The following is a 25,275-nucleotide window of genomic DNA, read 5'->3' as shown; positions in this document are numbered from 1 at the left end:
TCACTTTGTAAGTTTGTTATATTTTATCTCTTTTGAGAGTTTGTAGTCATGTTATTTGATTACTGTCCTTTGTTGATTCTGGATCTCAGCTTTTTTTGGATGTGTAGGGTGAGAGTATGATGCATCGTTTTCATTTCTGGATACTATGGCCTATGCTGGGAATCCCCAGCGATACTTTATTTCTGGTTTAACTTCAATGTAACAATTTCATTTTCTCCTTGCTGCTAGAGTTACATTTGAAAAATCAGAATATATTGAACTTTGATCATTGAATATATGTACTCACTGCACTGCATTCATCGTATTACCGTAACAGCTGCAATTTAGAAGTAATTTATTGTTATAATTATTCATCTTGTCCTTTCTGCTTAGGGAAGTATAAGAATACTGTCTGAATCAATATTTACATATTGAGTGAAAAAGGTACGTATCAGTTGATGGTCTCAGTTGCACACAGTCCAAGGCTTCTTAATTGAAGCCTCGAATATTGAGCAGGTGCAGAATGATCGAGCGTCGGCTGGCAGACTATAGGGATATTCTATTTATTAACAATTTAACCCCTTCAGGTTAGATTGTGCCCCGGGACCTCCTCCAACCATAACAACTTAATTATAATAAAGTTTTTATGGAACCTATTCCTATTTGGAATGAACCAATCAATTAACTACAGCGGGACAGTATAGAGGTACCAATGCTAAACAAACAGGAAATTCCATGCTGTCATAGGGTCTAGAATGAAAAGGTTGGATATTGGCAAAATGTACCATTTGGTCCATAATGGGTTAAACAAGCTTCATTCTCCCAAATTACTGGGATCACTCAATTAACCAGTTGGGTCAGGACACACACTAAAACTCACTGACAGACACGCACACACACACTTATACACTCACTAACAGACACACACTAACACTCACTAACAGACACACACAAACCTCACAAACACACACTCACTATCAGACACACACTAACACTCACTAACAGACACACACTAACACACTCACTAACAGACACACATACACTAACACTCACTAACAGACACATAATAACAGACACACACTAACACTCACTAACAGACACACACACTCTAACACACTCACTAACAGACCCCCACTAACACACTCACTAACATACACACACTGACATTCACTAACAGACACACACTTACACACTCACTAACAGACACACACGGTATCGGACCACCTGATAACCCGACTGGCTACCTCCGCTAATTCCCTTCCCTCAGCTGATCAGGAACCTTTTAAAATACAAAGAGACCCACTTCCTCCCTGTAACTGGATGAGACACAGTTCTGGAGGTACAACTCTGACAATCTTTATTGAAAACAGGCTTATTTTATGCACAGACCCCCACCGGGTTCTCCATTCATTCAGTACAAATTCCTTAGTCCCAGGCTGGTGGGGGATGGCTTACAACAGATAACCATCTCCCGCTCTGGGAGATACCAACTGGACAATAGTTACTATAATAACTATAGATAATAGTCTTATCAGATTCTGCCGTATTTAAAAAAAAAGTTTAGATTCATTATTTTTCAAAGAGCAGTACATTAAAGTGTAAAACAGGTTGTAGATCCGAGGAGAAATCTGAGTGCCTTTATGGAGTCATTATTATGAAGTCCTTTTTGTGGCATAATTGGCCATCACATCAAATAGTTCTTTTTTTGCCTTCTTTTGGATCATCAGAATACAATTATGTGTTTTAAAGGTTAAACTTGATGGACTTGAGTCTTTTTACTGTGTAAATATGTTTATTTTTTGCCTAATTTCATAGTAGTCCCTTAAGGACCCAATTCATAGCCCTTTAGAGATCACAGTCAGGCATGTAAGGCTTTATAAATCCCTGTACTTGTTAACTGGGTGGGACATTCCCCTTTGATAATGGATATATTTCAAGACTGGTTTGTGATGATGGAATTATTCTCACAATGCAATGGGTTAAAGTTGTGAAAAAAATTGATGATAAAGAAAGCCTCTCACAGTTGTTTCCTTGGTGATTAAAGACTGTTTACAGCAGATCACTTATAATTGTGTTTCTATTTTTCAGGTTCATCTATACCTGTTGGCATTGACGTGCAGATCGAGAGTATTGACAGCATCTCAGAGGTTGACATGGTAAGTGTGATTGTGTGATAATGACATTAATCCTTTGACAAACTATTGGGAAATAAATGCAATGATTAAGAATGCCTCGCTGCATGTAACTAACTAAAACCTTTTTCTACACAACAAATGTTTTTCAAAAGTTTTTTTTCCCCTGAAACTATTTTGATGATTATTAAAGACCCCATTAAAGTGAGTGAAAATGTAATTTTAGAATTTCAGAATGACTGTATAGGAATTTTCAAATTAAGTTCTAGTGACTATAACGTGTTTAATTGCATAATGCTTTCACATCATTTTTCATCAGTCGCAGTTTTATGTGAAAGGAGTCGAGCATATCTATGTCTCAATGACAAGTGAATCATTTGCCACAATTGTCTGTCCTTGAAGCAAATTCTTATGGAATAGCCAGTTTTTTTTTAATGTAATGTGACTCTTAACACAAAGATGTCCCATTCGCAAATGTAACAGCAGCATCTCCACAGATATTCCAATTGTAGTAGGTGTGCTGAACCGCAGCTCCACGTTCTCTTATGTTTTTGTCATGTGTGCAGCATAGCCAACAGGTATTGAAGGGTGGACATTGCCATTGTGTAACAAGGCAGCCTTGAGGCTTAGAAATTATAAATCAATAAAGATACGTAATTCCGTGGGTTATGCTCACAACCCAAAACTTTGAGCAGTCCATCAATGTCAGTACAGAAAACAAGGTTGTAAACCTGTGCAAAGACATTTGTTAAATAATTGTGGTGGCTTCACATGGCAGATATTTTAATACTCGGTGACAGCAAACATAACGTTAAAGTCATGAACACAGTACTTCTGCTGTTGACAAACCTAATGCACCCCTACATTACAAAAGCTTTTAGACCTTTCGTTCGTTGGATAAGTAATAATTATTATAATCCTTCTATCAATGTTTATGTGACGTTACGATGCTTATTGTATCTGTTGTTCCCTCCAAGGATTTCACGATGACATTATACCTCAGGCATTACTGGAAGGACGAGAGGCTCTCATTCCAAAGTAATAACAACAGAAGTATGACATTTGATGGACGACTCATAAAAAAGATCTGGGTTCCGGATGTGTTCTTTGTACATTCAAAGAGATCATTCATACACGATACCACTATGGAAAACATCATGCTGCGAGTGTACCCAGATGGTAATGTCCTATTCAGTCTCAGGTAAGAATTATAGAGTGTTTTATTTTACATCTTACACCTGTTAAACAGACAAGTGTCTTAGAAATCAGTTACTAAGTACTTATTGGATCTTCCACGTGTATTGTTTCAGTGTATTGATTCTCCCAATTCAAAGATGTTGGCAAGCAGTTTTTCAGAAGACTGCAGAGTTTTTCAGGGAGTTTTGATGCGTTAACCAGCAAGTGAGCCATGATATACATTTTATAAAACTCAGTTGCCAGATCACCAATAATTATCTGTGAAATTATACTTTCATTCCTGTATTTATAAAGCGTAAATATATTATGCTGTGCAGTAGCCAACACATAATGTTCAGTATACAAGAAAAAAGGGTGGTAATGGCCTCACTCACCATGTGCCATTAACTCACATTCTAAAGAGAGTGGGATATAATTATACAGTACAGAGACAGTACAGAGTATCCAGATAGATGACTGATTGCTAAAGTCTGCAATGTAAATACAATAAAAATGACATACATGCCATCATGGTAATTGTAGAGAAGAACACCGGAGGTCAGTGGTGGCATTAAAGACAATGCCAGAGTCACACAGGGTATGTATAAAAAAAGAACAAGATGGAAGGAATATAAATTAAAGCTTATCAAGGTTACAGAGTTGATATATTTACACAATGCTGAAGGGATAGTGGGGAGCTATCAGAATTGCCTAGCTGGTTTACTGTTGTCGATATTTTAATTAAAATGTGCATTGCTACTTGCTGTAAATGCTATTGTGGTAAGGTTGTCTGTACTAACTCGCACACCAAAAAAAAAGACAAAAACAACAACAATGCAATAGACAGAAAATAATTATATATAAAGTTGCACAACTTTATATTTAAAAAAATTCTGTCTGTTATTTATGAGTTGTCTAGCACTGTAACGTTTATTTTAGATGTCAGCGTTATTTATTTATAAAACTACATTTAATTAAAATGCTGACTTTCTAATTTGTTAAAATTTGGAAGTTTATAATTTTTTTCTGTATAGATAAAACTATTACAAGAGAATTCTGTTCCACTGTTGTTCAACCGAATCAGGTTTCATGATTCTAATGAATAACATGCTCCCCAACATGCCAGACAGACAGAGATACACACTCACAAAGACATTCCGACACACATTTTCAGAGAGAAATACACACACACAGACACACACAGAGATATGAGATCTCTGTCTATCCCTTTATGAAAACCCAATGTGATGTAATGGAGTGCATAACTCCAACAACGATATTGAGATTTTTTTAGAATTAGTATTGGGAACTTAATTTACGGACATGCGCACTATATTGTAACTTATCTGCATTCTGGATACTCTGCCTGGGAGTGAGAACAAAGATGTGTCAGTGTGGGAAGAGCCATGAACATGGAAAATACTGCTTGATGTTATCAATTGTGTTTTATTGCAAATGCTGTGATTGGATATTAGACATACAGTTTGTTTATAGATGTGTTACCTATGGGTTTTATTTATCATCAACTGAAAAAGCCATACTATTTCCGATAAAATGCATTTTGCTGAATATTTGTGGTTCTTAACTTGTTTTTATTTATTTTATTAAATAATTATAATATCCTTTTGGAATAAAATATTTATCTGTAAATTTCATTGTGACTTGCTAAAGTTGAGCCTATTAAATAAAAACCCTTCATATGCTTAAAAAAAAATACCTTTTTATGAATGGGGAGCTACTGGCTGGCTTGGAGCATCAGGAGACCTCTCTTAGCCATTCAGTGGCACCAGTGATGTATTTAGTATCTGTGCTGCCCTAGGCATGACGGAACTCGGGCACCCCTTAATTTACATTTGCCACACCCCTTCCTGTCAATGCCACTCCTCTTTCTGTTAAACGACTAACACACACTTTGACTGACAGACACACTCTCAGATACACTGACATACACACACTGATTTGACAAAAATAATCACTGACTCACTGACATACACACACAATGACGCAGACACACATTGACAGGCATACACAATCACACACATTCACTCAGACACACAGGTGCCCTCACAGACGCAATCACTCAGAAACAAACACATATTCACTGACAGACACACTCTCACTCACTAACAGACAGCCACACAGTGGCAGACACACTGACAGACATCCACACACAATCACTCAGATACACACTGACAGACATACACACACAATCACTCACATACACACTGACAGACATACACACACTGAAAGCTGGACATACACACTGACATACACACACTGACAGCGAGACACACACAATCACTCAGATACACACTGACAGACATACATACACAATCACTTACATACACACTGACAGCCAGAAATACACACACACTGACAGCCAGACACACACAATCATACACACTGACAGTACCCTCCCCAAGTACCCCAAACATTAACCGATTACTTTTTCTTTTTCAGTTTAAATCCACCCAGCCTCCCTACCATTGGGAGTGCTGGGTGGATTTTTTTTTACCCGGGGTCCCTTCTGACAGGAAGGGAGGCAGGCTGGCGGCTAACTAAGAACCCATGCGGGTGGGCGGTGCTGGCGAGGGACCACTGATTAGTGACGTCACTGGGTATTTGCTGTGAGGCAAACAAGGCATTTGCCTTGGGTGGCACTTTCCAGGGGGCGGCAAAGAAACTCCGCAGCCAAATGCCCAGGCAAATGTCTTGTAAGCTGAGCAACAGGCGGGCTGCAGAGTGATGCCGGGAGCCGGAATATGACGTCACATTCCGGCTCCCGGCATTACTCTGCGGCGCACGAGGGAGCTGAGCAGGGAGAGCTCAGAAATCAGCGCCTGCCTGGACCTTAACTGGCTACCGCCTGCCTGCACACCAGCCTTCCACAACAGCCTGGCCAGCAGCCCCACTGGATCCCAGGTAAAAAATCCACCCAGCTATCCCAAAGGTAGGGAGACTGGGTCTATTTAAATTAAAATAAAAAAATGATCTGTGAGTGTTGGGGAGGAAGGAATGTGTGTGTGTATGTGAGTGAGTGTTTGTGCCTGTGAGTGTGTGTCTGTGAGTTTGTGTCTGTCAGTGAATGCGTGTTTGTATCTGAGTGATTGTGTGTGTCTGCCAGTGTGAGTCTGTGAATGTGTGTGTATGTGTGTGTGTCTGTAAGTGTGTGAGTGTATGTCTGTCACTGTGTGTCTGTGAGTGAGTGATTGTGTGTATGTCTGTCAGTGTTTGTCTATGAGTGAGTGTGTGTGTCTGTCAGTGAATGTGTGTTTGTGTCTGAGTGATTGTGTGTGTCTGTGAGGGAGCCTGTGTTTCTGAGTGATTGTGTGTGTCTATCAGTGTGTGTTAGTGAGTGAGTGTGTGTATGTCAGTGAATGTGTGTATGTGTGTCTCTGAGTGAATGAGTGAGTGTATGTCTGTCTGTGTATCTGAGTGATTGTGTGTGTCTGTGAGTGAGTGTTTGTGTCTGTCAGTGAGTGTATGTCTGTCAGTGTGTGTCTGTGAGTGAGTGATTGTGTGTTTGTCAGTGAATGTGTGTGTGTATCTGAGTGATTGTGTATGCTTGTCAGTGTCGGTGTGTCTGTGAGTGAATGTGTGTGTCTGCTTCATTCTGTTTGTATGTTAGTGAGTGTGTGTGCGTGTCTGTCAGTGATTGTGTGTGTCTGTCAGTGTGTGTCTGTGAGTGAGTCAGTGATTGTGTGTGTCTGTCAGATTGTGTCAAATCAGTGAATGTGTGTATGTCAGTGTATCTGAGAGTGTGTGTCTGTCAGTCAAAGTGTGTATTAGTCTTTAACAGGAAGAGGTGTGGCATTGACAGGAAGGGGTGGGGCAAATGTAAATCAGGGGGTGCCCAAGTTCAGTCATGCCTAGGGCAGCACAGATCCAAAATACACCGCTGAGAGGGACTGAGGAATAGAGTGATCCAGCACTGGAACACAGACTTTGGGGTTAAACCTTCTGTGAGTAAACCCCTAACTTCAATAAGGTTGTTGTGTTGCCCAAACTTCTTCTGCCTCATGAGACACTGAGCTACATTGTTTAAGCAGTATTGTTTCACTGTGTGAATGTGGGGTTGTATTTCTATGGATCATTAATGTGCAGACATAGGCCGCTTGCGTTATTGCGTATTTGTAAGGATGCTGTTTGTGGAGCTGTGTGTGGGGGAAATTGCATGTGAGGTTGTGAGTGAGAATGTTGCTGTTTGCAGTGTAGTTTGTGGGGAGTAGACATGTGCAATTCGTTTCATTCCAAATGTATATTAGGACGAATTTCATGGAATTTGAACATTCAATTGCTTACGAATGGCCGAAGTTCCGAATTGCCGAAGTGCTTCGGATTTCTGAAAAGATGCAAAACAAGAGAGAGGGAGGGAAAATTATGTGAATGATGACAGGAATCTTGACCAATAGGCTAATTCCTGGCACTGGGAGCCCTATAGATGTGTAAGTGGTTGTGGTGGTGGTCCGGGCACTGGGAGCCCTATAGATGTGTAAGTGGTTGTGGTAGCAGTCCGGGCACTGGGAGCCCTACAGATGTGTAAGTTGTTGTGGTGGCAGTCCGGGCACGGGGAGCACTATAGATGAGTAAGTGGTTGTGGTGGCAGTCCGGGCACTGGGAGCCCTACAGATATGTAAGTGGTTGTGGTGGCAGTCCTGGCACTGGGAGTCCTGGCACTGGGAGCCCTATAGATGTGTAAGTGGTTGTGGTGGCAGTCCTGGCACTGGAAGTCCTACAGATGTGGAAAAGGTTGTGGTGGCAGTCTGGGCACTAGGAGCCCTACAGATGTGTAAGTGGTTGTGGTAGCAGTCCTGGCACTGGGAGCCCTATAGATGTGTAAGGCTCCCGCCTACAAGTGCCCAGACTGCCACCACAACCACTTACACATCTATGGGGCTCCTGCCTCCCAATGCAAGGACTGCCAACACAATTTTTGAAGTGCTGAAGTTCCGAAGTGCCAAACCAAACAGAATGCCATTGGTCCGAATTGCCGAAGCAGATACATTTATTTACTTACCCAGATTTCAGAACCAATGTTTTTGCCCATGCACATCCCTAGTGGAGAGGGTTGTGTTTGGTGTAATTTGTGAGAAGATGGTTGTGTGTAATGTAATGTATTTGTATGGATATGGGCCTCAGCATGTGAGTGGAGGGATAGTGTCAGTAATGTGTGTCGGGGAACATGGGTTGTAGTGTGTGTGGGGGTGGATATGGGCTATAGTGTGTTCATGGTGGAGGGTTAGGGATTCAGTGTGTGGGGTATAGGAGCTGTAGTGTGTGGTTGGGATTAGGGGCTGTAGTGTATGAGAGGGTGAAATGGGCAGAAGAGTGTGTTTGAGGCTGTTGTGTGTGTGGGAGATTGGGGTTGTATATTTAACCAGGAAGGATACATTGAGATTTTTCTTGTTTTCAAGTCTCAAGTGTCAAGACAGGTTCCCCTAAAGGGGAATTTGACAATAAGTGATATTAAAGTATATTTAATCATGCTTTTGTTGTCCTGATTTATTTTCTTTTTTTATAAGGGAGAGGACAGTTCTAATAATTAAAATATTTTAGTAATTTATTTCAGGAATGATACCTATGAATTATTTTTGGCTAGAGCAGTGGTCAGCGATACACATCCATCATCTGCATTATCCTCAGATTACCCATGAGGTCTCTGAGCTTAACCATTAAAATCCAAACTAATCTTACGTTGGAATAGCCCCCCCTAAAGTCAGCTTATTATACTAACCATTCTATCTGTACTGAGAAATGGACCAGCTGTCATTTTCCAATTATTTTTTTATTTCCGTTCCTATTGCTAGTCCATTGCTATAAATACAATAAAAGCTTAGTTGCCCCATATTGTCTACAATATTACCAGCATTCCACGCTCCTTTCACCACTATTTTTATTATGACTGATATGAGTAAATTTACACATGTATATTAATATAGTGCGTATATCTTAATTAATAAAGACAAATAAGTAATTGCAGAATTAAAACAATAGTAGTTGAGTTACGAAAATATGAACTCAAATAGCCTTTGTGTAAGCACCAAGAACTGAAAATCTTTGTTTTCAATTTGGATATTTTGTTGTAGAATTTGTTTAGAGATAGACTGTGCGCTATACAAATATCCCCACACAGAAAGCTGGTCTGATTAAGGAAGATGGTCTATTCTCTCATTAGATGCAGACATGGCACCTTTAAAATGTATTATTGCATGTTTTATTTACCCTTACAGCACAGAATAAAAATTTAGCTGTTTCACAATGTGAGTTGTAACACATAATAAAACGCAGTATATCAGGTGGGGCTCCACTAGTGATCTACTGCCATCATTTATGGTTCAAATCGATGTACTGAATGATTTTTAGATTTATGAATTTACACTATATCTACCAAATTAGTTTAGTGAATAGACTAGGTAACGTTTGGCATGTGCTGTCATTTTGGAAATCTGAATTCACAAGAATACCAGCAGTTTCATTCCAAGAAGCGGGTTATTTGGCAATTTGTATTTATAGTTTCCTGTTACAACTGTTGTGTGTTACAAAAAAAATTATTTGTGCTTCTTTACCCATATTTTGGAATTTATATAACTTACTTACAGGCATAGAACTGTTATATTCTGAACAGGATAAGCAATTACGTGAAAAAAAGTAAATTTTGTTTATTTCGATTTTTTTATGAGACCAGAAAGAACACTCTGTTTTATCGTATGTTTATTCACTTTTTATACATTCCATGTTTAAAAAATAACGTAAAACCTTTTTAATGAAATGAAACACTCAGATGGACTAGGGCTATTGAGGGATGTTAATGTAACTGAAATCCAGTATCTCTTTCTTGTTGCAGGATTACAGTGTCTGCTATGTGCTTCATGGATTTTAGTAGATTCCCTTTGGACACTCAGAACTGCTCTTTAGAACTGGAAAGTTGTAAGTAGGTTTCCATACCAGTGTTACTAAGTATCCTTCCTCTTCAATATGTATTATTCTTCACCCAATAAAAGAGTAGATATATGTTCCTCATAAGAATAATCGAGGTTGTTCACTGCGGTCTGTATTTGGTCCAGATGAACAATATTCAAGGAAAATAACTACATTTTAACTGGGGTTGCCATTTTCATATTTACTAACAGCAAATCCTGCTGAGATTTGGTCATTTAAACTGAATGAGTGTATGGATACATAGTCTTGCTCTACAGTACTCAGCTGGTGCCCGTACCCAGGGCCGGCCTTAGGCATTTAGACGCCCTGTGCGAAAAATCTTCACAGCGCCCCCTCCCCCCCCCCCCGTCATCCATGTATGCTGTAATGTTTGTGTTGTCTGTGTATGTGATTGTGATAGTAGGTGTGATGACTGTGTGTGATATGTATGCTATGTGTGATATTTGGAATGGGTGTATTAACAGTGTGTGATATGCGTGTATTGGTTGTATGTGACACACACACACACACAGAGTCAGACGGCCATACACACACACAGGAAGACATCCACACACACACACACACAGGCAGACAGTCATACACACACACACAGACACACAAAGGCAGACAGTCTCACACACACACACAGACACAGACAGTAATACACACAGACACACACAGAGGCATGCACACAGACGCACACAGAGGCAGACAGTCATACACACACACACACACACACACACACGCAGACAGTCATACACACAGACACACACAGGCAGACAGTCATACACACAGAGGCAGACAGCCATACACACAGGCAGTCATACACACAGAAGCAGTCATACACACAATCACACACACAGAGGCAGACAGTAATACACACAGACACACACACAGAGGCAGACAGTAATACACACAGACACACAGTGGCAGACAGTCATACACACACACACACACACACACAGGCAGACAGTCTCACACACACACACAGACACACACACACACAGGCAGACAGTCAGTCATACACACAGACACAGACAGTAATACACACAGACACACACAGAGGCAGACAGTCATACACACAGACAGTAATACACACAGGCAGAGAGTCATACACACACAGAGACAGTAATACACACACACAGGCAGAGAGTCACACTCACCTGACAATCCCACAGTTACCTGTGGAGTTCATTGTGGAGGCAGTGCAGCTCCTGGTGACTGTTTGGTGGGGAAGCAGGGACTCCTTCCTGCTTCCCCTGCAGCAGTTTTCCGGCGCTTTTAGCTCCGCCCCCGCCGCACGGTAAGCTCCGCCCCCGCTGCAAATGTAAAAAAAAAATAATAATTTTTTTTTTTTTTTTAAATCCTGTGCGGCCGCACGGCGTCCCCTGCTCCATGGCGCCCTGTGCGGCCGCACAGCTCGCACACCCCTAAGGCCGGCCCTGCCCGTACCTCCCCAAGTAGGCACCACATCAGCTTCACACAATCAGAAACTATTGTTTAAGCATTTCTAACACCAGAAGCTGTAGCCCCGATCCTTTTTATTGAGATTGATTAGGCCATGCCCACTTCATGACATCATCACGGAATTGCTGACACCCACTCACGTTTTTGGGGCTTGACCATCAAGGAAACGCCCCAGGCCTATAAATACTTGAGGTTTACAAGGTTGTTCTGTCCCCTTGTTGTGGTTTCCAGCTTGGTTATTCAAGAGCATGTTTTTCTGTACTCTGATATCTGGTTCTTGATCTTGGCTTGCCTAGACTACTCTGTTCTCTGTATCCCTGACCTTGTTTAACAATTGTCCTTGGCTTTGGCCTGTTATTTGACATTTCTGCCTCTTGTTCTTTGCACATTAAACCCGGCCATTTAGAGATCCGGTAAAACTGCTCTCTACTGGTTTCCTGTACTTGCGTATAGTTTGTGGTAGGTTACCTATCCTGACAATGAGCACATTCCAGTTGACATAATACTTCTGCTACAATCAACAATTCTCACGTAAATTCTATATAAAATGATAAATTTACATATTTAACAAACAAGAATTTTAACCACATCTACTTTATAAAAATCTAGTAAAAGTCGAATTCACTAAATAGATCCACCTGCATATTGCAGGCAAACATACAGAAATCTTTTGTATTTTTCCATTGGCAGTATGCGTAAGGCTTTGACCAACCATGACAAGTGAAATTAAGTTTGTCAGGGAGGATACATTGGGGTAAGATTGCCTAATGGCCTACTGCTACCAAAGATTGAAGAAGTACTTTTAAAGCAGCCCTGTCACCCTTCCCCCTCTAAAATGAGTTTTTCTAAAGGAAAAAGTCTATATGAAATTCTCACATTGACTATGTTGGAATCTCACTGAAATACTAAAATAAGTAGAGACTACTCATGTATGTTACCTACACCTGACAAAAGGAAAAGCTACCACTGATGGCCGTAGGGAAAAATGCATATGGAGGATCCCATGGTCTTGCAAGATCCTCCATAGACTTAAAGGGACACTCCAGGCACCCAGACCACTTCTGCCCATTGGAGTGGTCTGGGTGCCAACTCCTTTCACCCTTAACCCTGCAACTGTAATTATTGCAGTTTTTATAAACTGCAATAGATACCTTGCAGGGTTTAGTCCTTGGAACACGAAAAAGTGTTTTAAGCGTCGCTGGACATCCTCACGCTATGTGAGGACCTCCAGCGTCGCCGAAATCCCCATAGGAAAGCATTAAATAATGCTTTCCTATGGGGAGGTCTAATGCATTAGGTCTCCCCCGCTGGCTGATGTATGCGGAACATCGGCGCTGAACTCCGGTAAGTCACTGAAAGGGTTTTAACCCCTTCAACAACTTGGGATGAGGGGTGGGAGGGAGAGGGGCACTATAGGGTCCTGCAGTGCCAGGAAAACTAATATGTTTTCCTGGCACTGGAGAGTCCCTTTAAGTGTTGTACATTTGCATCCACGTGAGTATAACAGTGACATGGACTCCTGACAGATAAAGCACCAGGAGCTCAAAAAGGATCAACCAGCTAAAGATGATTGGCAGCCGTGAGGGACAGATTCGGGTAAGCACAACTCACCCCCAGCCACTGCACTGCAACTGGACTAGTCACCATCAGGGGTATTTATGGACTAATTTCTAACTTTGTGATGTGTAAAGTATACATATGTATACAGATACATATCAATGCTATGTAATATCTTTGTGAAAGTTAACGAAGGTAAGTATTTATTGATTTGGAGAGAAGCATCAAAAGCATTCTAAACATGAGGGTGGAGATCTGGGGAGACCCAAGCCCCAGCTTTTGTTATAGTAGTAGTTTGTAAAATTCTAGACTCAACTAGTAGGTTATTTGGGAATACAGGAAAGTCATGGAATATGTTATGGAATTTGGGTCAGAATCTCAAATAAAGGTTCAGAATCTTGATCAGGAAGGGAAATCACTTGACCGATGTATAGTCGCCATATGGGCAGTCGGATACCAGGACAACCCTCCCACATACCTTCCCCAATAATGCACTGACACTAGTGTATATGGGAAAAATTGTCCACAGCTTTATTAAACAATCTTGAATAATTATAATAACCATATTACTTATAACTTAATAATAATAACAATAATAATTATAATAACAATAATAATCACAGTAATAATAACTTAACAAATAAACCTGGGTCATTGCCCCCATGCTCCGTCCTCGCATCCGAATCCTTCTGTTAATATAACAAAGGCAATGACCCCCATATAATAACACATATATAACATATCCCAACATAATTCCAACATACCAACTTAAAGTGCCAAACACAATTTAACCATGGCAGGGGTATACCCGGATACCCCTACCCCACCAGGTTCTGAGCCACCGACAGGACTCGAAACCTACCAACCACCAAGGACCACAGTTTTACGTCTCCATGACGTTCATCCTAGGGAGCCTATTCCTTCTCCTTCAGCTCCCTATCCCGCCACAAGCTCAGACCTTGACCCCTTAAGCTGTCTGAGCTCCGCCACCCCGAAGAAATAGTGCCTTGTGCATTCCGTCCTGCCACCCGAGGTTCAGCTGGTCCCATCCTACTGCTGAAAGGTGAACACCGTCCGAGCGGTAGTACCCTGGCAGCGCACCCTCCAACTCACTGTGTCGCACTACCACACCCCCCAGCTTCCTCACAAAGCTTGCCATCAAGTTATTCACTTTTTTCCTGCACCTCTCGATGGCCACCGCGTCCCTAGCGTGCCTCCAACGCTGTCTCGGGATAATTTCAGACCATACAAACATCACCCCCGGAAGCAGGTCCCCCAGTTTGTTGAGGTCCTGCTTCATCCACTTTACCAAGCGCCGTTGCGGCGTGAGGCCCAAATCATTGCCCCCCGCGTGGAGGACGAGCAGGTCAGGCCTATGCCCACCCGCCACCAACCGGAATAGTTTCCCGCAGACTTCCCCCCAGCGAAAACCCCTGTACCCAAACCATTTCACCGCCAACTGGTCCGTTGCGAAGCCCAGCTGCTGGCCTTGAGCTCGAGCTGCGGCCCTCCTTTCGGCCCAGAAGACAAATGAATGGCCCACGATCCATGCCACACGGCCTGGGGAAGAAAGAGAAAAACAGCATTTGAAAAACACCCCCCACAATAGTCCCTTCAGGAACCCCGAAGCGACCCGCCCTAACCTTCCAACAAACCCAGCCGCACATATGACCGGAACCTCTTAGACTCCCATCTCCCAATCCGCATTACCATGTCATCCCCCAGCCCCAACCGAGCAGCCTCCGTGGCCGCCCCAATGCGAAAGGAGTGTGTACCAAATCTATCCGCCCGGAGCCCCAACCGTTTCAGGCCGGACCGAAAGACCCTAGTGAACTGAAAACGGGAAAGGGATGACCCGTCAGCGTGCACCAGCAGTGATCCCCCAACCACCGGCCTCTTGGCCAAGTATTCCGCCACCGACGCCACCGGGCACAGAGGGGAGCCCGGCAAGGCCCGTAGCTTCACATCGCGGCCCACCCCCAGGACGTCCGTCTTGGATTTGGCCAGATGAACCACCAAGTGTCCGTTCAGAATCCGGACCCCCGAAGCCTGTAAGCCTCCGGACGACGCCCGATTGGCGCTTACCAGCTCGCCAATCCTGAACGCCCCGAAGAAGGCCAGCAAAAAACGCCGCCCGGAACAGGGACAACTCAAACCCGTTGAAGCAAATGTCCGGTAGCCCCCCCAACAGGTCGCCCAACACCCGCACCGACACCGGGCGCCTCGCGTCCGGGACCCTACGCCCCCTCCGATATCCCTTAAGTGCCTGCCGCACGACAAAGCATTTAGTAAGGTCCTCCTTCCCGTGCAGCTTGAACCAGAAGGCCAGCGCCGCCATGGACCTGTCAACCAGCGACGGGGAAGCCCTTTGCGCCAGCAATTGGCAGGTGTACCACAGGAACGCGTCCCGGAGCGCCTCCCCCTACGGCACGCCGGCCAGTCCAGCCCACGACCGCTCCCACAAACCCCAAACCTTACTGTAAGCGGCCCACGTGGCCGGTGCCAGGGAATCCTTCACAAGTCCCCCAAGCAGGACGCTCCCAGTTGCCAAATCTCGTCCGGGCACTCCTGCCCCACTTCCAACGCCTCCGGTGCCACCGTCCGGAACCGAGGCCACTGTAAACGAGAGAGAGCGTCAGCCACTTCGTTCAAGTACCCGGGCACATGGCGCGCGCGAAAGACTACATTCAGGGACATGCACATTAAGACAAAGCGCCGCAGTAGCCTGACCACCGGTTTAGACGCCGCCGACTGATTATTCACCACGTGCACTACCGCCATGTTATCCGAGAAGAAGACCACCTTTCGATTCCGCAGATCCTCACCCCACAGAGCTAACGCAACCACTAGCGGAAACAGTTCCAGGAAAGCCAGGTTCCGCATGAGGGCGCTCGACCCCCATGCCTCCGGCCATCTTTCCGCGCACCATCTCCCACCAAAGTAGGCCCCGAAGCCAACACTACCCGACGCGTCAGTGAACAGCTCCAGCTCGTCCGCCGACACCCCTTCCTGCCTGAAGAACACTGTACCATTGAAATCCCGCAAAAAGGTATCCCATACGGCCAGGTCGGCCCTCATAGAGGACGACACCCGGATGAAATGGCGTGGGGAGCGCACCCCCGCCGTAGCTGCCGACAGGCTGCGGCTAAAGACCCTCCCCATGGGGATCACCCGGCAAGCAAAATTGAGCATCCCGATCAGGGACTGCAGTTGCCGTAGGGTAACTTTGCGCACCCGAGCCACTGCTGCCACCGCCCCTTTCAGACCCTGCAACTTCGCCGGCGGCAGCCGACACTCACCCTTCACCGAGTCTATCTCCAGTCCCAGGAAACTAAGGCACACCGCTGGGCCCTCAGTTTTATCTGCCGCCAGCGGGACCCCAAAGTGGCCCGCCACCCATTCGACAGTTCTCAGTAGGTGCAGGCAGGCCGGGGAGGCCGCCGGCCCTACGCAAAAGAAGTCGTCCAGATAGTGCACCACCGCACCGTTCCCACCCTCTGTCCGTACCACCCATTCAAGAAAAGTACTGAACTTCTCGAAGTACAAGCAGGAGATGGAACAGCCCATCGGGAGGCATAAGTCCACAAAGTACTCCCCTTCGAAGAAGCACCCCAGCAGGTGATGACAAGCCGGATGGACTGGAAGCAGCCGAAAAGCTGCCTCGATATCCACTTTAGCCATCAATGCCCCCCGCCCGGCCCTTTTCACCAGCTCGACCGCCCGGTCAAACGATGCGTACGACACCGAGCACAACTCCCTGTCGATGCCATCATTCACCGACGTCCCCTTGGGGTAGGAGAGGTGGTGAATGAGCCTAAACTTCCCCGGTTCCTTCTTTGGGACCACCCCGAGAGGGGAAACCCTAAGACCTTCCAACGGTGGAGCTGAGAACGGGCCCGCCATCCTACCCAACGAGACCTCCTTCCCTAACTTTTCCCGAACCACCCCAGGGAACTCCGCAACCGACTTAAGGTTGCGCCGCCCCTGCGACCCCCCTTCATCCCAGAAGGGGATAAAGAACCCCTGCCCAAAGCCCGCCCGAAGTACCGCGGCGTCCGCCCTGTTACCGTAGCGGCTTAGCCACGGTTCCATCGCGTCTAGCCTCACCGGGGTTAAGCCCCTGGGCAGGGGAAGCCCCTCCCCCCCCTCCGCTCGCGGCCGCACCTCCGGCAGTCCCCGACCTTCCTTTCTTGAAGCATCGGGTAAGCCCGTGGGCGCCCCCGCAACCCGAGCACTCGTGCTTAAAGCGACAGGCGGTCCCCCACTTGCACTGGCCCTCGTTAAAGAGCCAGCAGAAGCCCTTTGCTGTGGCGGCCGACGAGGCGGACTGCCCCTTTGCGCCGGCCGTGTGCTGAAAGGGCTGTGCTTTCTGTGCCATCATCAATTTCATCCAGAGAGGTAGGTCCATCTGGTCCCACCTCATTCCCGGATTGGCCGCCAGGCGTTGGCGGAATTGCTCGTCATACCGCCACCACGCCAGTCCACCGTAGGTGCGGTACGCCTCCCAAATACCGTCTAAGTAACAGAACAGGGAGGAGCATAGGCCAGGAGATTTCTCCCCCAAGACGCTGGCCAGCACACAGAACGCCCGCAGCCAGTTGCCGAAAGACTTCGGTATCTTACGATACCGTTTCTTTTTCTCCTCCTCCTCCTTTTTCTCATCCTTCTTATCTTCCTCCTTGAGGTCAATAAATTCCTCTAACGGGAGGAGGGAAAAGATTTCACAGAAGTCGCCCTTCCATATCTTTTCCTTCACCTCTTGTTTGAGGTGTACCCCTAGGGGGCCCGCAAAGGACACATAGGCGTGCTGCCTGGCCGCCTCCGGGACCCCCCCCCCCAGCCAACTCCACCCGCTCGCAAGTCACGTCCGCTAGGCTGCCCGCGGCACTGGGGCCCGCACCCGGGCCCGGCTCCACGTCGACCGCCCCTGCGACCCCCGACCCCCCGCTCGAGCCCGGACCCGCAGAGACCGTACCCGAGACCCCTGGCCCCTGAGCCCACACCTGACCTACACCGTCCCCTTGTTGCCCCCCCCGCTCCCAGTGAGTGGAGAAGTGCTTGTAGTGTGTGAACCAATGTAGTGGATTGCAAAGAGGTACGTAACTCACCGGCCAAGCCCCCCGTCCGACTAACGCTCGGGGCTGCATCGACAATCGCTGTCCGCCTTGGATGAGGAACATCCGTGAATGTCCCGCCAACCGGGGAGTCCACCCGGTGCCCAGCCAGCACAGAGGGAGAACGACTCCGAGACCTGTAACGAGGAGAAGAAGTCCTGGGTAGGGAGCACCGACCATCTGCTACCCTCCCGTCCCGCCCCAGGGAGCGCCTGCCATCCGACCAAGCCTCCCGCTCTGTGTCCCCCCCGCACTGCGTTCCTGAGGCCCGAACGGCCCCGCCCCGGGGACTACGACTCCTACCATCCCGGTGTGAGTTCCGCCTCTGCCGACCACGCCTGGAGGCCCTGCCCCCGTCCCCTTCTGAGCCGCCCGAGGTGGACCTGTCCCGCCTATGCCTACCCCCCGTCCCTTCGGGCCTACACGCTCTAACCGGGGAAGTGCTGGTACCGCTGGACCCTGAACTGGACCTCCCCCGCCTACCACTGCACCCCGGCAACCGCTCCCTAGAGCGAACCACCTTCTCCCCGCCCCCAGTACCGCCCCCCATACCTGCTGAACAAAGCCTAGCCCGACCCCCCTTCCGGACCCCCACCTGAGGAACAGACCCACCCGCCCTCAAGGACTCTGACTGCCCCATAGGCCCAGACCTAACCCCCCTTCTGGCCGAGGACCCCCTATTGCCCCCAGCTACCCCCAGGGACCCCTCCGGAGACCCCAACCCCTCTCTCCTAGCTGCGCGCCCCCCTCCTGTAGTCCCTGCGCTAGCCTGAGCCCCCCAGTAATCACCTTCCCCCCCCCCTGCTCTTCCTCATGCTCCGGCCTGCGCCCTCCACCCCCATTAGCCCCACTACCACTGGGCAAAGAACATCCCTCCCCATACACGCCAAGGGGGCCCTTGGCAGAGCCCTCTGCACTTGCCTGGTGATCCAGCAGCCTCCGTGTCGGCCCCACGTCTTCGGCCTTGGCAGCAGCAGTCCCGGACGGAGGGGGCGCCCTCCTGGGCCGCGACCCCACGCCGACCGTCACTCCAGAGGGCCCGGCCGACGCCGCAACCCCCGATCCAGGTGCGGCCCCCCTCGACCCGAGGGCCAGACCGTCACGGTCCCGGGCAGCCGCCCGTCGCTCCGCACGTCCCCGTGGCCCAGGCAGCACGGCGGGAGGCGGGGCCTCGACCGCATGGCCACCGGGCCCGTTGCGTCCTCCTGCCGCCGACTCGCCAGCAGCACCATCTTCACCAGGCCCCACGCCTGGGCTCAGCCTCCGCGGCGGCCTCCTGGCACGAACCGGACGGTCCCGTTCGCCCTCCTGGGCCGTCATCCCCGCCAGGGCCGGACCGAGTTGGGCCCGCAGCCATCCAGCTCCACGACCCTGCGCCGCCGACCGGATCACCTCCAGCATCTTCTCCACCTCATCCATGGCCCTGCAGAAGGAGAAAAAAGAGACCCCACCAGACCAAATAGGTGCCCACAGAAGTGCACACAAACTCGGTCAGGTAGGAGATTAAAAGTGAATTAACACAAAATGGCTGCCTATTTAAATATCCCATCCCCTTTACCCATAACCCCATACTTCCTTTCCTCCTCCTATGCCCGCCTCCTAACTCCTGTCAAGGCCCTTGTCCGCTTAGCTGCGCTTTGGCTACCTGGGGCTACATTCATAGCAATGCAGGATTACAATTGTATGTAATACACTGGATGCAAGTTTAGTGGGCTGTTTTTGGGCATTAACGTTTGATATAGGTCAGTTAGAAGGGTCGATGGATCAATGTACTGTTTAGTATATTGGTAAGGCCTGAGGAGGTCATTTTCAGATATTTTGGAAATTAGGTGTTTTTTTTAATTAATGATAAACATAAAGACCCATCGGCTCAGAGGGCTTGCTCCATTTTTAGAACATTGTCCTAGCTTTGTAGCATACGATTACACACAGTGTTGAAGCATAAGACTCAATAAATTTCAGGCGAAATGATTTCTTGTCTATTCCAGACGCATATAATGAAGATGATCTTATGCTGTACTGGAAACGTGGGAATGAGTCACTGAAAACAGATGAACACATCTCGCTGTCACAGTTTTTCATTGAAGAGTTCAGTGCATCCAGTGGACTTGCTTTATATAGCAGCACAGGTATGTTTACCTGATGAAACAATGTGGCATGGTAACTTTACTGTATTGGTTTAATTCAGACGTTTTATATGGACATTCAGAACTTGGTGATTTACTGTAAGAATGGATTGACTCGCCGGACTTAGGCGTGGACCAAATGTGTTCATTGCCTCCTCTGTTGATTTTCTTGATTTAGCCATTGTCAACCCCTCGCCACCATACATTCTAAGTCCCATCTTGTGCTGTTTACAGCATCACAGTAAACCCCCCTCTCCTTCTCTAACAACATTGTAGCAGAGCTCCCTGTACACCTGGCTGGGTACCTCTGCCAAGGACCGCTTAATAGCTGGAACAGGGGACAAACTGCAGCACTTCGCTTGACGGGGGTTCTGGGACTGCTCCCTCCTGGAGCAGAATGGGGAATTCACTCTCGACACCCCCAGGCACTGGACGACACTCAGTCCTTGGAGCTCTAGTCCTTACAAGGACTTTCCCAGTTGAATCCTCCATGCTGGAACAAGCTGGAACAGTGATTAGCCATTTCCCCTCCCAGTAACCAGACGACACATAGTTTTGGGAGTACAAGCTGGAATACTTTAATGGCAGCAACAACTGGCCTTATATGCATGTCTCCATGCAAATGACGGCCCCCATTGGACCTGAGAGTAAACCACAGTAGAAACAAATACACAATTACCTTGGATCTCAGATCCAGGACACTCCCATACATATTCAGACAATCCCTCATCTGTGCCTGGGAGATAATTATATCAGGAACTGTACTAATCATCTCCAAGCATAGAAAAAACATACTTTTTCCCAAACACCACAAAAGTACCCTAAAATACATTAAACCCCCACAAAAGTTACATCCCCTGATAGCCCTGGGTGACCAACATATCCAAAAATCACCTAGATCAGTTCAGGGGTTCAAGAATTTCCTGGAAGTCATTTGTTTGACCAACCGCACGCATGGTCCCATGCCTAAAACAGTTCCAGAGAATCAGGGCTTGCCGTCAGTCTAGTTCTGTAGTTTAAAAATGAACAAACTACCGAACATAGTCAATAGTCTTACCCTGGAGCATGTTCCCCTTGTTCGTGGGAACGTTTCTACCGAACAGTTTCTTTCTAAGTGTTGTCGAACCGAACGCAGGCGATCATGGAAGTCCAGAGGTGTTCGGGAGTTTCAGTATCCGAAAATAGTTCCATGAACTCGACAACCTTACACTGCTGCCTGCGTTCATGCGAACAAGATGGCCGCTACCTCGTGGTCGTCCATAGGAATTGCGGCCACCCAGACGAACACTTAGAACATTGAGGTGGAAATTGTTACAAAGTAGCAATTAGGCTTAACAAGCTCCAGGGTGGTCTCCGGTTCGTGCGGTGGTTCGGTTCCCGAACCATATAGTCCAAATACACAAAAGGAGACTTTATTATCACATTTTACAAGGTCCATAGTCTGTGGGCAGGAGGCTGGCAAGCAGGCTCCTCCATGAACTTGTGGCAAACTCACTTGAAAAGGGGGAGTTTGTCACAAACATCATTTGTTTTAAGTCTTAAACTCTGTCATATTGATCAGTATTGCTTTAGACCTGAGGGGAAAAAAGATAACTCCTAAAAGCATGTCTTTTAAATATTGTGTTAGTCCAACAAAAAATATATCATTAAATACTGCAATACTCTAGTTATTTTTTCATTTTGTCTACGGGACTATTATGACTAATACAATCTAAATAAATATATAATGTATACATACTGATTTATTTTTCATGGCCCTCTATTGGTTACTTCTTCTCACTTGATCTGTGAATCATATGGATAGAAAATGCTCAATCTATAATATATTTTATATATCATATTATGAATATATTTTGCAGTACACTCACTGGCTCATTTTGTGCCCTTTTGGTTCATTCAAATTGTTTTCCCAATGAACTTGGTTAAACCAAATGTTTCCACCTTGCACAAGTCCACTATGGGGTGGTGGAGTCCCCCTGAGTGTATCTTTAATGCCAGCCTCTGTGAAATTTAAAACAGGTCTACACTGATCAGATATGGTAAATGACAAGTAACAAGTATCAGGATATGCACTCCTAGACAATCTTGGGTGGTATAAACCTCTCATTGTCAGATAAAAAGTGTTGCCATCTTAAATACATACCCATGGTGCCACCTTGTGGTGAAATGTGGTACCTGTATTGTGGGCCAGAAAAAACAAATTATAATTTTAACATCTCTCATGTGGGAGTAGGGCACCGAATTGTGGATGAGATACAGTATAGAGACTACCGCCTAGTTTAATTGTTCTTTTTTGCAATAAACTATATCATTTTGTTTATGTATCTCTTTTCTTAGGTTGGTACAATAGACTTTTCATCAATTTCATTCTTCGGCGACACATTTTTTTCTTCCTGCTTCAGTCGTATTTCCCAGCAATGCTCATGGTGATGCTGTCTTGGGTATCGTTTTGGATTGACAGAAGAGCTGTACCTGCACGGGTATCACTAGGTAAGGATTTTGGTAGCAACGCCATGTACAGCGGTGCCTTCTATGTACAATACTCTCCCTTCTCATCTTCATTAATTATAACACCAACTATGTAAGTAGAATACAAGCTAGATTTTCTTTTTTAATATATCACCCCACCCAAAGCAAAAGTAAGCTTAGTTGTAATATTACTGCACTCTATGGTAAGATGGTTTGTTGGCTTCATTCTCTCTTGACAATTCCCAGCTTCCAATGTTGATTTGTTGCATGCTCCCACCAACATTATGCCTTTGCACCAACTGCTTGACATAGACCCCACCAGTCTCTCGTCCAACAGAAAGAGGTAGATCCCCAGATCACTTATAATGTTTTCCATTATTTAATACCTGCGGTTTGCCAATAAACTTTTATTGCTTTATTGCCAGGGATCACCACAGTGCTGACGATGTCCACTATAATCACAGGAGTGAGTGCCTCTATGCCCCAGGTGTCTTATATAAAAGCAGTGGATGTCTACTTGTGGATCAGTTTCCTCTTTGTTTTCCTGTCTGTAATCGAGTATGCCGCTGTTAACTACCTAACCACTGTTGAAGAAAGGAAGCAGCTCAAAAGGAGAGGGAAGGTAGGTAGTGGTTATAGTGAGATTATAAGTCGCGTTCTTCTCCAGTGCTGATTCATGCCAGGATGGGGTGCGACCTGATCAACGTGTGCTGGCAGAGTGTAAATGTGGGGTCTCTTTTCCTTTTGTCTCCTTTTATTTTTATTCATATTGTTTATTTATCACTACTCCCCCACAGTAGTGTACTTTTGCCTCTCTCTAACATCCTTTCCCCCCATCAGCCTCACTATCTCACCTCTCTTTTAAAGGGTTATTCTTTGGTCTACCTTTGTCCTTCTGCAGTCTGTTTTTCAGATTTAGACTTTATATATTATACCCCACTCTGCACCCACCATTTTTACTTTTATCTCTTTTACCATACACCCAATTTCCCACTTCTCCACAATCTAATTGGTGCTAATTTTTACTCTGTCGCTTCCTCCCTCTCAGTATTATGGGCTTCAGCTGTTTATTTTATTTGTTTATATCATTGTATTTATTTTTAACTTTTTTAATACCTATCTGGAGCTAGCAGGAACATTTTTATGTTTTGAATATTGTCCTGCAGAAACCAGGCAAGAAAACCTTCCAAATATGCCATACAATACCCAAACTTGATGCCATATTGGCGTTTAAGAAATCTCTGAATTCCGTTACTTTCTCAAGAATTCAGATATTTTGGGTTAACTTTTTAAAAGACATGGAATTGCTTTAAATCATCTTTTAAATAATCACTGCTAAACGTGACCCAGAATTATTCTTAAGAAATGCCCAACTTGCAATTTCAGGTCACATTTTGGATTTTCATCGAATTTTGCAATATGGAGGCACAGTATGATATTATAATACGTACAATTAATACTAACAGCAATTATGAATAACAGCACAGATAATTATCTCTGTTTGCTTTCAGTCTTCAGCGACACTAAATCTTGAAGCTGTGCAAGCAATGGCGTTTGATGGCTGCTATCATGACAGTGACGCAGACTTGAATTACTCTGTGCACTCTGAGGAAAGCTCATCACGAGGACGTGCAGCGAGTGTGGCCACGCTAGACGCCGCACGTGTGAAGAGGAAGAGATCCGTAAAAGGAAATGTGGGTCGAATCATCCTGGAGAATAATCACGTTATTGACACTTATTCCAGGATTATATTTCCCGCTGTCTATATTGTATTTAACTTTTTTTACTGGGGTGTGTACTTATGAAAATTATGGAAATATGGAAATGTACATTTGTTTATATATTTTCGTATGTGCTGTAAATGTAAACTTATACATCGAAGTACCAGTCTTGCTCGTTTATCAAACAAATTACTCAAGAGTTTATTGATTAAAGCATCTTGGAAGCATTATGCAATATAATCATGTTCTATTTTTCTGCAAACTGTGACATTTTCTTTTTTAGATTTCTGCAAATGAGTGAATTTATTTCAAAGTTTAGTGGGGACCATAGGAAAGGGTACTGGGGGCGCTTGCTTCTGTTTGCTATATTTATTCCAGTAATTATTTAAGAACCTTTCCATTTCTACAGAAGAATTCTCCAATTCACATTGACAACTTCTCTCCACTGGGCTATAGTGTGTCACTTTGTGAAAAGCCCTCAATGACCTTTACCTCTCTCCTTCATTTGTATTTCAGTTACACCAATAATTGGGTGTAGAGTTGACTATCATTTAATCCTTGACCTATACTGCATGCTACAATGGTACTACATATAATTTCTCTGTCATTTGACACC

General features: G+C 45.6%; 1 protein-coding gene across 1 annotated transcript in view; it reads left to right on the top strand.

The window, feature by feature from the left end:
• The window catches only part of GABRR3 (gamma-aminobutyric acid type A receptor subunit rho3), a 51,933-nt gene extending 27,090 nt beyond the window's left edge, over positions 1-24,843 (top strand). Inside the window, exons 3-9 of the mRNA XM_063443342.1 lie at positions 2,068-2,135; positions 3,089-3,312; positions 10,132-10,214; positions 20,332-20,472; positions 22,807-22,959; positions 23,364-23,560; positions 24,450-24,843. Coding sequence (XP_063299412.1) covers positions 2,068-2,135; positions 3,089-3,312; positions 10,132-10,214; positions 20,332-20,472; positions 22,807-22,959; positions 23,364-23,560; positions 24,450-24,743 — 1,160 coding nt within the window. The 3' untranslated portion in view covers positions 24,744-24,843. The remainder of the gene's footprint in view (positions 1-2,067; positions 2,136-3,088; positions 3,313-10,131; positions 10,215-20,331; positions 20,473-22,806; positions 22,960-23,363; positions 23,561-24,449) is intronic.
• Positions 24,844-25,275: the final 432 nt, after the last annotated feature.

This window comes from Pelobates fuscus, chromosome 1 (assembly GCF_036172605.1).
Source record: "Pelobates fuscus isolate aPelFus1 chromosome 1, aPelFus1.pri, whole genome shotgun sequence".
Classification (NCBI taxonomy): domain Eukaryota; kingdom Metazoa; phylum Chordata; class Amphibia; order Anura; family Pelobatidae; genus Pelobates; species Pelobates fuscus.
Note: the sequence above shows the minus strand (reverse complement) of the source record. Positions and strands in the feature narration are given on the sequence as shown.